The sequence below is a fragment of the Lynx rufus genome, unplaced genomic scaffold (assembly GCF_022079265.1).
Source record: "Lynx rufus isolate CCGP_SWC_20201006 ecotype Redwood Valley unplaced genomic scaffold, mLynRuf1.p SCAF_5, whole genome shotgun sequence".
Taxonomy (NCBI): Eukaryota; Metazoa; Chordata; class Mammalia; order Carnivora; family Felidae; genus Lynx; species Lynx rufus.
In genome coordinates, this window is record NW_025814867.1 from 147,560,396 (window position 1) to 147,574,728 (window position 14,333).

At 37.1% G+C, this 14,333-nt stretch overlaps 1 protein-coding gene across 1 annotated transcript in view; it reads left to right on the forward strand.

The window, feature by feature from the left end:
* Positions 1-14,333, forward strand: part of ITSN1 (intersectin 1) — a 218,383-nt gene that overhangs the window by 54,337 nt on the left and 149,713 nt on the right. The window contains exon 2 of the mRNA XM_047099240.1: positions 13,202-13,261. Within this exon, the coding sequence (XP_046955196.1) occupies positions 13,234-13,261 (28 nt within the window). The 5' untranslated portion in view covers positions 13,202-13,233. The remainder of the gene's footprint in view (positions 1-13,201; positions 13,262-14,333) is intronic.

The following is a 14,333-nucleotide window of genomic DNA, read 5'->3' on the forward strand; positions in this document are numbered from 1 at the left end:
TCATTTTGTTGATGGTTTCCTTCGCTGTGCAGAAGCTTTTTATTTTGGTGTAGTCCCAACAGTTATTTTTGCTTTCGTTTCCCTTGCCTGAGGAGATCTAGGAAAAAAGTTGCTAAGGCTGATGTTAAAGAGATTGCGTCCTATGTTTTTTCCTAGGAGTTTTATGGTTTCAGGTCCTCCATGTAAGTCTTTAATCCATTTTATTTTTGTGGATGGTGTGAGAAGGTCTTTTGCATTAGCTATCCAGTTTTCCCAGCACCATTTATTGAAGAGACTGTCTTTTCACTATTGTATATTCTTGCTTCCTTTATTGTAGATTAATTGACCATATAAGTGTGAGGTTATTTCTGGGCTCTCCATTCTGCTCAGTTGATCTTTGTGTCTGTTTTTGTGTCACTGCTATACTTTCTTGATTACTACAGCTTTGCAGTATATCTTGAACTCTGGGATTGTGATACTCCAGTTTTGTTCTTCTTTCTCAAGATCGCTTTGGCTATTTGGGGTCTCTTGCGGTTCCATACAAATTGTAGTATTACTTGTTCTAGTTCTGTGAAAAATGCTGTTGATGTTTTGATGGGGGTTGCATTGAATCTGTAGATTGCTTAATTTTTTAACTGAGTTATTTATTTTTTTGCTATTGAGTTGTATGAGTTGATTGTAAACTTCTTAATAGCAAGGATCGTGGTAATAATTCCTCACCTTATCCGAATCTATAATTTTAGCATAATGTGTAGACCATTATTTCTCATTCTGGAGTAGAGCTTTCATGGTGTCATTTGAATGAGATAAGAATTCATAAATCAGCTGTTTTAAAACAATCTTAAAATGCTTCAATGAGGAGATAAAAATTACTGATACAAGCCTGTTTTTGTTTTGGATCAGTACAGCTTTATGTTGTCCATGGGAATAAAAAGTTTTCCTGAGTAAATGAATAAGGCTTTGAAGAGAGGGAATCTTTGAAAGGCATAAAGGCTTATTTTCAAGTAAGATCTAAATAGAAATGATTATCTGATCCTAAGTGAGAAGAATATGAAAATATTAAGTATACAAATGCTCAGACATGAGAGTAAAAAAAAAAAAAACCTTTTTCAATTACCTTAACATTTGAAAATTTATTATAAATTTGTCATAAATCTAAAAGATTGATATTCTGGAAATTTGAATAGAAAAGTCTTAATACAATATCTAGCCAAATGCTGTTAACTTTAGAGATGGAGGGACTGAAATTTACGTCTCACATATCATTCTAAATTTGTTTCAACTATAGAATTTATTTTGATAGCTACAGTAGTGAATGCAGTTTTAATCTTTTTCTGAAAAGCCTTTATAATTTGCCTCTAGGGGTATATATATTCTTCTCACACAAACCAAATGCTGATTCTGTGAGGCTTCATATCTACTGTTCCATTACATATGAATTTAGTTTATATACTTACAAATACTTTGATTTCTTTTCACTTAGTGTACATTAGGATATGTGCAGAATTTGATTTGTGTTTCCAGAGTTGGGCCAACTTTTAATTGGTGGCATTTTAAAGAATGTCTGGTTTTTATTCTATACTTTCTAGACTTTTTTCCCGTTTCAGTGGAATTGAATATCAGAATATAGCTGTTATGTGCATTTATTATTTGGTCATAAAGGCATTTGGAAAACCACTGGTCTTTGTGTATTTAGTAAAGGGCATTCGTTCCAAAACACACTGGACATATTGAAATTAAGATCAATACTTTGTATTTTCTAGTAAGGCATTTTGGTTTCATTCAACATAGACTATGTCCCATCCGACCCTACTTCTGTAAAAAAAAAAAAAAAAGACTCTAAAAATAAATTTTCTGTCGTCTTTACTAAATAATGTTTTTAAGGATTCATTATCACAATCTGAGAACTGCTGCTTATATTAAACATTCTTGCTCAGAAGCCTTATTGTTCATCATTTGTTATGTCTCTTCAATTAAGTTTTTAAGTTGAGCTCAAAGTTGCCTTTTTTTGTTGTTTTCTAATGACCAAATACTTGTTGGGAGTTACTAGGAATAAGTACTTTTCTCAGATGATGTTCCAACACAGATAATTCCAATTTGTATTGAACTGCTAGGATTGCACAACTCTTGATTTTATTCATAGAGTTTTTTGGTGTGTTGTGGCTTATGACTTTTCCCCAACTTTATCAAGATATAATTGAACTACAATAAACTGGATATGTTTAAAGTATACTATTTGATCAGTTTTGATATATGCATATACCTATGAAACCATCACCTTTCCCCAAAGTTTCCTTGTCTCTTTCTATTTTTGTAATATGTCCCTTCCTCTGTATCTCCCGTCTCCTGGAAACTACTGATTGGTTTTTTTGCCACTATAGATTAGTTTATATTTTCTAGAATTTTAACAAAAATGGAGTCAGTGTGTACATATATAGACATGGCTTCTTTCACTGAGCATAATAATTTTGACATTAATGCATGTTGTGGCTTGTGGCACCAGTTGGTTCTTTAAAAAAAATTTTTTTTTAATGTTTATTCATTTTTGGGAGACAGAGACAGAGCACTAGCAGGAGAGGGGCAGAGAGAGAGGGAGGCACAGAATCTGAAGCAGGCTCCAGGCTAAGCTGTCAGCACAGAGCCTGACGTGGGGCTCGAACTCACGAACTGTGAGATCATGACCTGAGCCGAAGTTGGACACCCAACCAACTGAGCCACCCAGGCACTCCTCAGTTGGTTCCTTTTTATTGCTAAGTAGTATTACATTTTATTGCTAAGCAGTACAAGAGATAAATCACTCTTTATCCCGTCATCATTCGATTGATATTTGGGTTACTAGCTTTGGCTCTTATTAAAGATAAAGTTGAGGGGTACCTGGCTGGCTCAGTCGGTTAAGCATCACACTTCAGCTCAGGTCGTGATCTCAAGGTTTATGAGTTCCAGCCCTGTTGTTGGGTTCTGTGCTGACAGCTCGGAGCCTAGAGCCTGCTTTGGATTCTGTGCCTCCCTCTCTCTCTGCCCCTCCCCCACTCGTGCTCTCGTGCGCGCTCTCTCTCTCTCTCTCTCTCAAAAATAAAAATAAACATTTAAAAAAAAGTTGATATGATTGTTTACACATTTTCATGTAGGCATAAACATTTATTTCCTTTTCTTTTTTGTTTTTAATTTATTTATTTTGAGAGAGAGAGCATGAGCTGGGGAGGGGCAGAGAGAGAGGGAGAGAGAGAGAGAGAGAATCCCAACAAGACTCTGCACTGTCAGCACAGAGCCCAATTCGGGGCTCGAACCCATGAACTGAGAGGTCATGACATGAGCTGAGGTCAAGAGTCGGATGCCTAACCTACTGATTCACCCAGACACCCCAAATTTTCATTTCTTTTAGCTAAATACCTAGAAGTTGAGTGGCAAGATCCAGTGGGATCTGTACAACTTTTTAAGGAAAGTCTGCTTTTCAAAGTGGTCATCCCACCTTATGTTCCTGTCAGCAGCACTTCAGAATCCTTGGTACGGTCAGTCTTTCGTGTTTGCCATTCCAGTGGAAATATAGTGGCATATCATTGCAGCTTAATTTCCCTAATGGCTCATGATGTTGAGCTTCTTTCCATGTGTTTATTTGCCATTTATTTAAGTTATTTGGTGAAGTGTCTGTTACATTTCTTTTGACCATTTCCTCACCGAGGTTTTTGTTGTTGTTTTTTTTTTAATGTTTATTTTTGAGAGAGAGACAGGAGAGAGGAAGTAAGGGAGTGTGCACAAGTCGGGGAGGGGCAGAGGGGTAGGGAGAAAGGATCTGAAGCAGGTTCTACACTGACAGCAGAGAGCCCAATGCTGGGCTCGAACTCAGAAACCGTGAGATCCTGACCTGAACTGAAGTCAGATGCTTAATCAACCAACTAAGCCACCCAGGCACCCATCTTATTATTTCTTTTAAGTACAAAAGATGCTTATTTGGGAAGAGCAGAGGAATTACAGTTCAGGATAAGCAAGCTATGGTGAGCCATAGGCAAATCCATCTTACTATTGAAAAAAAATTTTTAGTGTTTATTTATTTTTGAGAGACAGAACGTGAGTGGGGGAGGAACAGAGAGGAAGACACAGAATCCACAGTTCAGGCCCCAGGCTCTGAACTGTCGGCACAGAGCCCAACGTGGGGCTTTGAACTTATGAACCATGAGATCATGACTTGAGCTGAAGTCAACTAACTGACTGAGCCACCCAGGTGCTCCTGTCTTATAAGTTTATTTATTTATTTTGACAGGGGGAGGAGCAGAGAGAGAGGGAGAGTGAGAATCCCAAGAAGGCTCACACTGTTGGCACAGAGCCTGATATGGGGTTTGATCCCAGGAACAGTGAGATCATGACCTGAGCTGAAATCAACAGTTGGTTGCTTAACCTACTGAGCCACCCAGACACCCCTCCCCTCCCACATCTTATTTTATTTTTAAGAAAGTTGTAAGAGTTCCATATTATTCTGAATACAGTTCCTTTGTCTGATGATTGTGTTGCAAACGTTTTTTTGTTTATAGCTTCGTTTTTGTTTTCTTAATGGTACTTTTGAAGAGTTAATTTTTTTGATGAAGCCCAGCCCTTCTTCTTTTTTGTAAATAAATCATGCTTATTTGTATTCTAAGAAATCATTGTCTAGTCAAGGGTCATGAAGGTATTCTCCCATCTTTTAGAATTTTAATGCTAAACTCTATGGTTTTAAATTGGTCCAAATTTAAATTTTTTAATTTCACTCCATTTGAGTTAATTTTTGTGTATAATATGAAGTTAGGGTCAATGTTCTTTTTCTTTTTTTCTATATGAATATCCAGTTGATACACTGTTTGTTTGTTTGTTTGTTTGTTGAAAGTCTTTTTTTTTTTTTTCCCTCCAGTGGTTTGCCTTTGTTACTTTACTAAAAATGAATTCACCAAACGTGTAAATCTATTTCTGAACTCTTGTTTTCTGTTCCATTGATCTGGTATGTCTCTCTTTGCACCAATTCCAAAGGTCTTGATTACTGTTGCTTCATAGTAAATCTTGAAATCAGGTAGGATAAGTACTCTGATTTTGTTATTTTTTAAAATTGCTCTGGTTATTCTAGGTCCTTTGCATTTCCATGTAAATTTAATATTAGCTTGTTAGTTTCTACTAAAAAGCCTGCTGCAGTTTGATTGGAAATGCATTGAATATACAGATCCATTTGGAGAGAACTGCAACTTTAACAATATTAAATCTTCTAATCCAGGAACTTAGTATATGTCTCCATTTATGTAGGTCTTCTTTAATTTTTCCCCCTAATATTTTGTAGTGTGTTCAATGTAGAGGCCTTGGATGTCTTTTGTTTGGTTTGTTTTGTTTTTTAAGTAAGCTCAATGCCCTAAAGGGGGGCTTGAACTCATGACCCTGAGATCAAGAGTACCATCCTCTACCAACTGAGCCAGCCAGGCACCCCTGATGTCTTTTGTTAAATTTATACCTAGCACTTATACATTTTTTGGCACTGCTGTAAATGGGATTGTTTGTCTAATTTCACTTTCCAATTATTTGCTTCTAGTATATGAGAAATCAGTTGATTTTTAGAACGTTATTAACTTAACCTTTTATCCTGTAATTTTGCTAAGTCACTTTGCAAAATAAGAATCTGGTAAATTCACTTATTACCGTATTTAGTAGCTTCCTTGGAGTTTTCTGCAAGTAGGGAGAGTTTCATTTTATTCTTTTCCAATCTTTATGGCTATTATTTTTCTGTTTTTCTTACCTTATTTCAGTGGCTAGAACCTTCAGAACACTGTTGAATAGGAGTGGTAAAAGCAGATATCCCTGCCTTCCTATTTTCATGGGGAGAAATTCAGTCTTAAACCATTGACTATATTAGCTGTAGGTTTTCATAGATGCCCTGTATCTGAGGAAGTTTCCTATTAATTCTAATTTTCTGGGAGTTTTAATCATTATTGGGTGTTGATTTTTTGTCAAAAGCTTTTTTTCCCCACATTTACTGAAATGATCATATTGGGGTTTTTTTGTTTGTTTGTTTTGCTTTATTCATTTAATGTGGTAAATTACATTAACTGATTATCAAATGGTAAGCAAATCTTGCATTTCTGTGATAAACCCTATTTGGTCATGTTTCATTAACCTTTTTATGTATTATTAAGATGAAACTTTTATTGTGAAGGATTTTGGCATCTATATTCTTTAGGGTCTTGATATGTAATTTTGGGAAGATAATATCTGTCAGGTGTTAGCATTATGATGGCTTCAAAAACATGAGTTGGGCACTGATCCCTCTGTTGTTTGAAAAAGTTTGCAACGTTTTTGTATTTTCTTTTCCTTGAATGTTTGATAGAATTCACCAGTGAAAGAATGCAGTTTTCTTTTTTGGGAAGAAAAAATAAAATCAGTTCCTTTAATAAGTATAGTAATATTTGGATACTCTGTTTCTCCTTGTATCAATTTTAGTAAGTTTTTTCCAAGAAATTTGTTCATCCACATTGTCAAATTGTTGGCATAAAGTTGTTTTTAGTATTTCTTATTCTTTTAATGTTTGTAGGATTGATGGCAATGACCCTTAGTTCATTTCTGATCTGATTTGTGTTCTCTCTTTTAATCAGTGTCAGTAAGGGTTTGTCCCCCCCTCCCCCCAGGAACCAGATTTTGGTTTCATTAATTTTCTCTATTGTAGGTCTTTTAAAAAATTTCTTTTATATCTGCTAGTATCTTTATTATTCCCTTCCTTCTATTTGTCGTTTACATTGCTCCCCCCATTCTCTTCTTTAGTGTTTAGACCATTAACATTTAATGTAGTCATTGGTATTTTAGAATTACATCTGCTATTTTATTATTTGTTTTGTTTATCCTGTTTTTTGTTCTTCTATTCTTCTTTTCCTGACTTTTTTGAATTGAGTAATTTTTAGTGTTCTATTTTCATTTGTCTGTTGCCTTTCTGGCTATATTTCTTTGTGTGTTTGTGTTTTTATTTTTCTAAGTAGTCACTCTAGGGATTAAATATATTTAACTTTCATAGTCTGCTTACAGGTAATATTTTATTACTTGAAATAAAATGTAGAAGGCTTGCAGCCATCTAAGTCCCTTACTCTTACCCAACAGACCTTTCTGTTAAGGTTGTCCTATGTATTATTACACTTATACATGTTGATAGCCCTACTACACAGTGTGACAATATTTGCTTTCAGCACTCTACGTATCTTCAGGAGTTTTATAGGAAAAATATAATTTTATGTATTTATCCATATATTTATCATTTCTGTTTCTGTTCCTTTATTCTTGAAGATCTAAGTTTCTCTCTAAAATTTCCATTTGCTTCTTTTTCAACTAATTTTTTCTTCTCTGCTGATCTTGTGTATTTCAAGTCATTTCATTTGTGTTTACTTTTACCTCATGGAACACAGGTGATAATAGCTCCTCTAAAGTCTTTGTGATAATTTCAGTCTCTGTATCATTTGGGATCTGGGATCTGTTTATTACAGTCTTTCCTTTCTTTGAGAATTTGCAAGATTTTCCTAGTTGCATGTATGTCCAGTAAGTTTGGATTACCTCGTGGAGATTGTGAATTTCATGTCAGGTTCCGGGTGCTGCGATGACCCTCTGCACAGTGCTGGTGTTGGTTGTAGCAGGTCTTCTTCCTGATTAGGTTCCAAGTACAAGTTCTGCCTGCTGCTGCCTGCTCACAGAGGTCCCATTGTTAGGTCAGTTTTCAATACTTTTGCTGTGCTACTTTTGTTCCGTCCTGCAGCTCAGAGGTGAGCCTGAGTCTTGTGGGAGTTCATTTACAGAATTAAGGGATCCTCACACTCTCCTGTCCACAGAGGCCTTTTTTATTAGTTCCTTTGGCCAGACTGGGTTTCTACCAGAGTTTTACCTTTTGCTCCTCTGCCTCACTGCATAACTCCATGACTGGGCCAACTCTCGGGGCAGAGCTGCTAGAGAAAAGTGAACAAAAGTTGGGGGGACTTCTGACTGTCTTCTGAAATCTGCCTACTTTTCTTTACTTTTTATTGTCCTTAGGTATTTGTTTTTTAAAACTTTTGCCCAGTTTTTAAAAGTGTGTTTTTTTTTTTTTAAGTTTATATATTTTTGAGAGAGAAAGAGCAGGGGAGGAGCAGAGAGAGAGGGGGAGAGAGAGAATCCCAGGCAGGCTCCATCCACACCATCAATGTCAGCATGGAGCCCGACACGGGGCTCGAACCCATGAACTGTGAGATCATGACCTGAGCCAAAACCAAGAGTTGGACACTTAACTGAGCCACCCAGGCGCCCCTGCCCAGTTTTTAGTTTTAAGTGGGACAGAGGCTCTAGTGGACTTATACTACTGTAGCCAAACTAGAAATCTGGTTTGTGGCACTTAGAAATCTTGCGGTATTTTTAAAAAATTATTTTCTTTTTTCAAATTATTGTAATACATACGACAAATATATGTAAAAGTAGGAACAACAGTTTGAACCAAGATGTTATCACCCTGATCTGCCTGTGTGGCATAGAACTGAAAAGGAGGTGGGATTGGAAGGTTCGATCTGGTTGCTTCATTGCGTGTTACTACTTTGTCTGGGGTTCCCCAGGAGCTGAGGAGAACCTAACTGTAAATAGCATTTGAAGTGCCTGTGGCTAAAAGAAATGTGGGTGGGAATATTCCAACGTCATCCTTAAACCAGCATTTGGATGTTTGTGTTAGTAATAAGTCTGGAAGGTACATCTTCTTCACACCTCAAAGCGATTTAGTTTTTATTAGGTCCATTCCTTACCAGGACCTGGCTTAAGTTGAGTGACAGTTAAGGAACAAGGCTTGGATTGGGGAGGGAAGAGACAGAAGGGCTTTATTTGCAAGCGTAGGGCGCAGGCTGAGGTTGCAACCCTTTCCATTGTTACTTACGGATTTAAGATGACGAGGAAGCAGACAGGGTAGTTAGAAGGGCCAGAAGATAAATTTTGTCTGACGCTGCTAATAATGAAGTGAAGGCTTTTGGGGAAGAGGTTCACAGAGCGGGGCAGAGGGAGGAAGTGGGGGATGATTTCCTGAATTCTAGGAAGGACAGTAAACAGCACGTACTTAGTTTTGAGAGAGAGAGAGAGACACGGAGGGAGTGCATGAGCAGGGGAGGAGCAGGGAGAGAATCTTAAGCAGGCTTCATGCTTAGTGCAGAGCCTGATGCAGGGCTCAGTCTCACTAAGGTGAGAATCATGTCCTGAACTGGAATCAAGAGTCGAATGCTTAACCGACCAAGCCACCCAGATGCCCCATTTTTTTTTCTTTTTAAAGTTTTTTTAATTTTTTTTTATTTTATTTATTTTTTTTTATTTCAGCAAATACTCTTTGCAAGGAGCCACTGATCATTCAAATATACTTTGGGGCACCTGGGTGGCTCAGTCAGTGGAGCGTTCACCTTCGGCTCAGGTCATGATCTCATGGTTTGTGAGTTTGAGCCCCACATGGGGCTCGCTGCTGTCAACACAGAGCCTGCTTCAGATCCTCCCATCTCCCTCTCTCTCTCTGCTTCTCCCCTGCTCACTGAACTCTATCAAAAATAAATAAACTTTAAAAAAAAATTTAAAAAAATATACATATATACTTTGGACTATAGGAATTGTTATACTCTGTGACTCTCAAAATAGCTGTGAAACACTTAAAGTAAGGCATATAATTATATCTAGGTGAAAATGGTCACTACTTTTGTTACCATAGTTTAGTATTGGTTATGCTAATTTCATAACCTGTGGAATTGTTTTAGTAAAAGGAATTATTTGTTTCTTGAAGGTTAGTTCAAACTCACCCCTAAAATTATTTTGTCTTGGGACCTTTTTCATGTTATACCTTTACATTTCAAGTTAGTTCTATGCTCTCTTAAAGTATTATGTCCTTTTAAAAGATCAGTTTGGAAATTACAGTGAAGTAGAAATCTAACCATTGTCTCTAGATTCTCTGTTGCATAGAATTGTGTATAATGTTTTCTTAAGCAAAAATTCTGAAGAAAATGTGAGCAAATTGGACCTAGTTATGTAGTAAAAGAGTAACATGCATATCTGAGTTGGGTTTATTACATAAATTCTAGGATAATTTGTGTTAGGAAGTATATCACTATAATTTAGTATGCTAATTAAAAAAGAAATACATGGTCATCTTATTAAATACTCTAAAAAAGCCTCTGAAAAAAATTAGCAGGCTTTTCTAATGAAAGTTTAAGTCAAATAAAAATGATAGAAAACTGCCTAAACATGGCAAAAGCTATTTACCAAAACACAATAGCAGATAGAACTATTTATAACCTATTTCATTGGTTATGAAATATCAATACTTATTAAACACCAAAACCATCACCATGAAAGCCAGGGGCAATATCAAAATTCCTGCCTTTCCACCTATTACATAGCCTAGCTTTACTGGTTTGGGCAAATAATGCAAGCTTAAATTCTTTTTTTTTTTTTTTAATTTTTTTTTTCAACGTTTATTTATTTTTGGGACAGAGAGAGACAGAGCATGAATGGGGGAGGGGCAGAGAGAGAGGGAGACACAGAATCGGAAACAGGCTCCAGGCTCTGAGCCATCAGCCCAGAGCCTGATGCGGGGCTCGAACTCCCGGACCGCGAGATCGTGACCTGGCCGAAGTCGGACGCTTAACCGACTGCGCCACCCAGGCGCCCCTTAAATTCTTTATTCTCAGAGGATATAGATCTAGAAAATCTGAGAGACTCATCTGAGTGCCTTAGCACCAATAAAAAAATGTGGTAAAGTGGCTGGGTACCAAGAAGATAGATAAACCAGTAACTTTTCTTTATTTTGCAATAAATAGTAAAGAATGGAAGTAAACCAGAACAGAATGTTTTCTCATGTTCTATATATGAAATATTTGCATTACTATGCTTTTAAAAAATGAGAGCTTACTGCTTTTGCAAAGCTCAATAAAAAGATGTATGATTTGTCAATTTTAAGAGCATTATGAAGATTAAGTGAGATGAAACATTAAAAAATTTTGGAAAATCATCAAGCTCACCTCTATAGCGTATTGAGCGAGAAATTGTGGAAGAAGAGAATAGCAGCTAATTTCTTTTTTTTTTTTTAAGGTTTATTTATTTATTTTGAGAGAGAGAGTGCACATGCATGCAAGAGAGAGAGGGAGAGAGAGAATCCAAAGCAGGCTCCACGCTCAGGGTGGAGCCCAGCAAGGGTCTAAGATCTCAGGATCCCCAATAGCAAGATCACAACCTGAGCTGACATCGAGTCGGAGGCTCAACCTACTGAGCCACCCAGGTGCCGTAAAGGGAATTGGCAGTGAGAAGTGGCCTGCCTCAAAACGGGATCCACAGACCCCCACTTAAATATGGTGGCTTGACCACATGTATCTTTTCTTCTTCCATCATATCTGCAGTGATCGCAAAGGAAGCACAGCAGTTGTTAACACATAGGGAGAAAGATAATAGTAGAGAAGATAGTGAACAAAAGATCTGAAGAATTTTTTGGAAACCGAGCGAATAGAGTGGTAACCGAGTTCAGAGGAAGGTACAACCTAGTGCCTACCGAAGGGCGGCAGAGATGAGGGACAAATCAGCAGCCCCCAGGAGTAGTGTCTTGACAGGATTCAGAGTGTTTGGTGGCTGCCAAAGGCAGAGGTCAGTTTTGTAGCTGAAACGGAAGTTCTTGAAAAGTCTATGTCCAGATCTTTTGGAATGTCTTCTGCATCCCCAGCAAACATGATTTCTTCAGTCCCATTTTTCCTGGGGAGATGGGTCAAGCACTAGAACCAGAGATGCTTCTGACCAGAAGAGTAAAGGTCGGGGCTGAAAATATAGGGAGTAGGTCTTAGTGTGCATCCGGAAGTATAGCCCTTCACTTACTCCTGCCTTTTCTACTCCTCCCCAAAAGCCAGCACCCTCCCATACACTTCTTTCTGGCAAAACTGAGCAGCTTGAATGAAGAGACCTCTGCGTATTGACACTGGAGGTCTCCGAGTGAAATGTGACTGTCATCTACAGCAGTCCATCAATCAAGAGAACTGGCATCCATGTTGATTTTTTTTAGTACCTCACTCTTAAATATGAGGAAGCAGCCAGGGATCACCAGATAGATGAGGAAAGCCTCAAAAGTGACAGAGACCCAAAACAGTCGGCCAACAAACAGAAAAAGGAATCAAATGATGTAAGAAACAGAAGAACATGAAAGAGCAAAATACTTCCTTCCCACCCAAAAAATCCGGAGAGTAAAAGGTGTTGTGTCCGTTAAAAAAATGACAGAGTACTAGGAATAAAGAGTTAAGAACAAGAAAAAGCTTTTGGAAGTTTAAAAATATGATATTTGGGGGGAAAATCCATGGACAGATTAAAATAGGAAATTGAAGAGTATTAGGACAAGGGACTGTAATTGTAAATATCTAAAAGTAACTAAATTTTTTAATGTATGAATATTTAGTACTCATTTTTTAACTGTATGTCTCTGCCATGTTGAAAAAGCAAATACTAATTTTGGATTATTTTAGTTGGGGAAGAAGACGAGGTTCACCTTGGCTATTCATGAACAGATAACGCCTGATGGGGATTTTGGAGCATTGGGTTTGTGATTGGTATTCTGGACAGACATTGACATAGGATACATTGTTTATGGCCTTTCTCAAAATCTCTCAGTAGTGATTGCAGACTGTGTTTTTCATGGGTGGAACGCAGGCTGTGGAGTTCGCTATCCCTGCTCCAATCCAGCTTAGTCACCAGATGTGTGGTATTGCTTGAATCACTTCATCTCTCTAATTCTCATTTTCCTCATCTGTAATAAGGGGATGGTAATACCTGTCTGTCTTACTGATATCATAGGGCTGTGATGATGAAGAGTTTTAAGAGCTATAAATCACCCAGAACAGTGTGCAGCTTGTACTAAGTGCTCATTAAAAGAAGCTGCTGTTACAACCATCAAGCAGATGGACTAGTATATGTAGATAGTTAAGTAAAGGCGTACATTTAAAGAGTAACAAGTAAGACCTCAGTGATATAATAGGCTGTTCTGAGCGAATGGTATCACTCACCAGACTGAAAGCTTCACATTCCCCAGTGCCCGCCATTGTAGCTGGCACTAAGAAGCTGCAGAGAATGAATGAATGAACCCCTTAATTGTAACTTTCATTTTCATATGGAACAGCACTAGTATCAGTTTCTGATCATTAAAGACTGCATGCCAGTGTGTTTATAAGTGTATAGAAATGAAGTTTTCATAAACTTAAATGTTGCATTTCAATTACAGGCGTCGATTAGCAAGGTAAAAGTAACAGAACCATGGCTCAGTTTCCAACACCTTTTGGAGGTAAGTTCTCTGAGATTTTCCTTTTTTAATGTATTCCAGATTATATATATATATATATAATTATAATTTATTATAATTATAATTTATTATATATATTTATTATATATTATATATATTTTGTATATGTGTATGTATATAATATATACATATATTAAATATATATATATTTATTTTACTTTCGAGAGAGAGAGTACAAGTCGGGGAGAGGGGCAGAGGAGGGAGAGAGAGAGAATCTTAAGCAGGCTCCACATTCATTCAGCATGGAGCCCAACATGGGGCTCGATCTCACAACTCTGAGATCATGACCTGAGCGGAAATCAAGAGTTGGATGCTCAACTGACTGAAGCACCCAGGCGCCCCAAGACCATATTTTTAATGTTGTTTCATCTGGATTCTTTGGAAGCAACCCTCAGGCTTCATACCATTTCATTCACAAATATTTTAGTGTTTCTAAAAGATAAGAACACTCTTAAAGACATAACTACAACACCATTATCACACCTATAAAATTCACAGTAATTCCTTTATATCTTCAACTATCAAGTCAGTGTTAAAATTTTCCTGATGGTCTTCAGACCCTTTTTTGCTCTGGTTTGTCAGTTCAAATAAGGATGCAGACACTGATCTCAGTTCACGTGTCTCCTGAGCCTCCTCACTGTTTTCTCTTTGCATTGTACTTGTTGAGGTGACTGGGTCATTTATTCTGTACTTTTCCTAAAGCCTGGATTTGCAGCAGGACAATTTTTGTTTGTTTTACTTTATCTGCTTGAAACATATCAGCGTGCATAAAAAATTTTGTTTCAGCTAATTTTTCCTAATATTATGATTAAAGTGTTAAATATTGGCTTTATTTACTGGCCAAATTTTATTTACTTATTTATTTTTAAAGAGAGGGTGCCATTTTAATGGCTGACTCTTGGCAGCTGTCTAATCCAGTCATCATAAAGAGAGTATAGCACAAATCACCACCTCTCTGATCACATCTGTAAAAGTCCCTATGATATTCTAGATTATGCAAACTTTTCAAAACCATTAGCATTATTGTTTCAATTCTGTCCCTCTTCCTCATTAC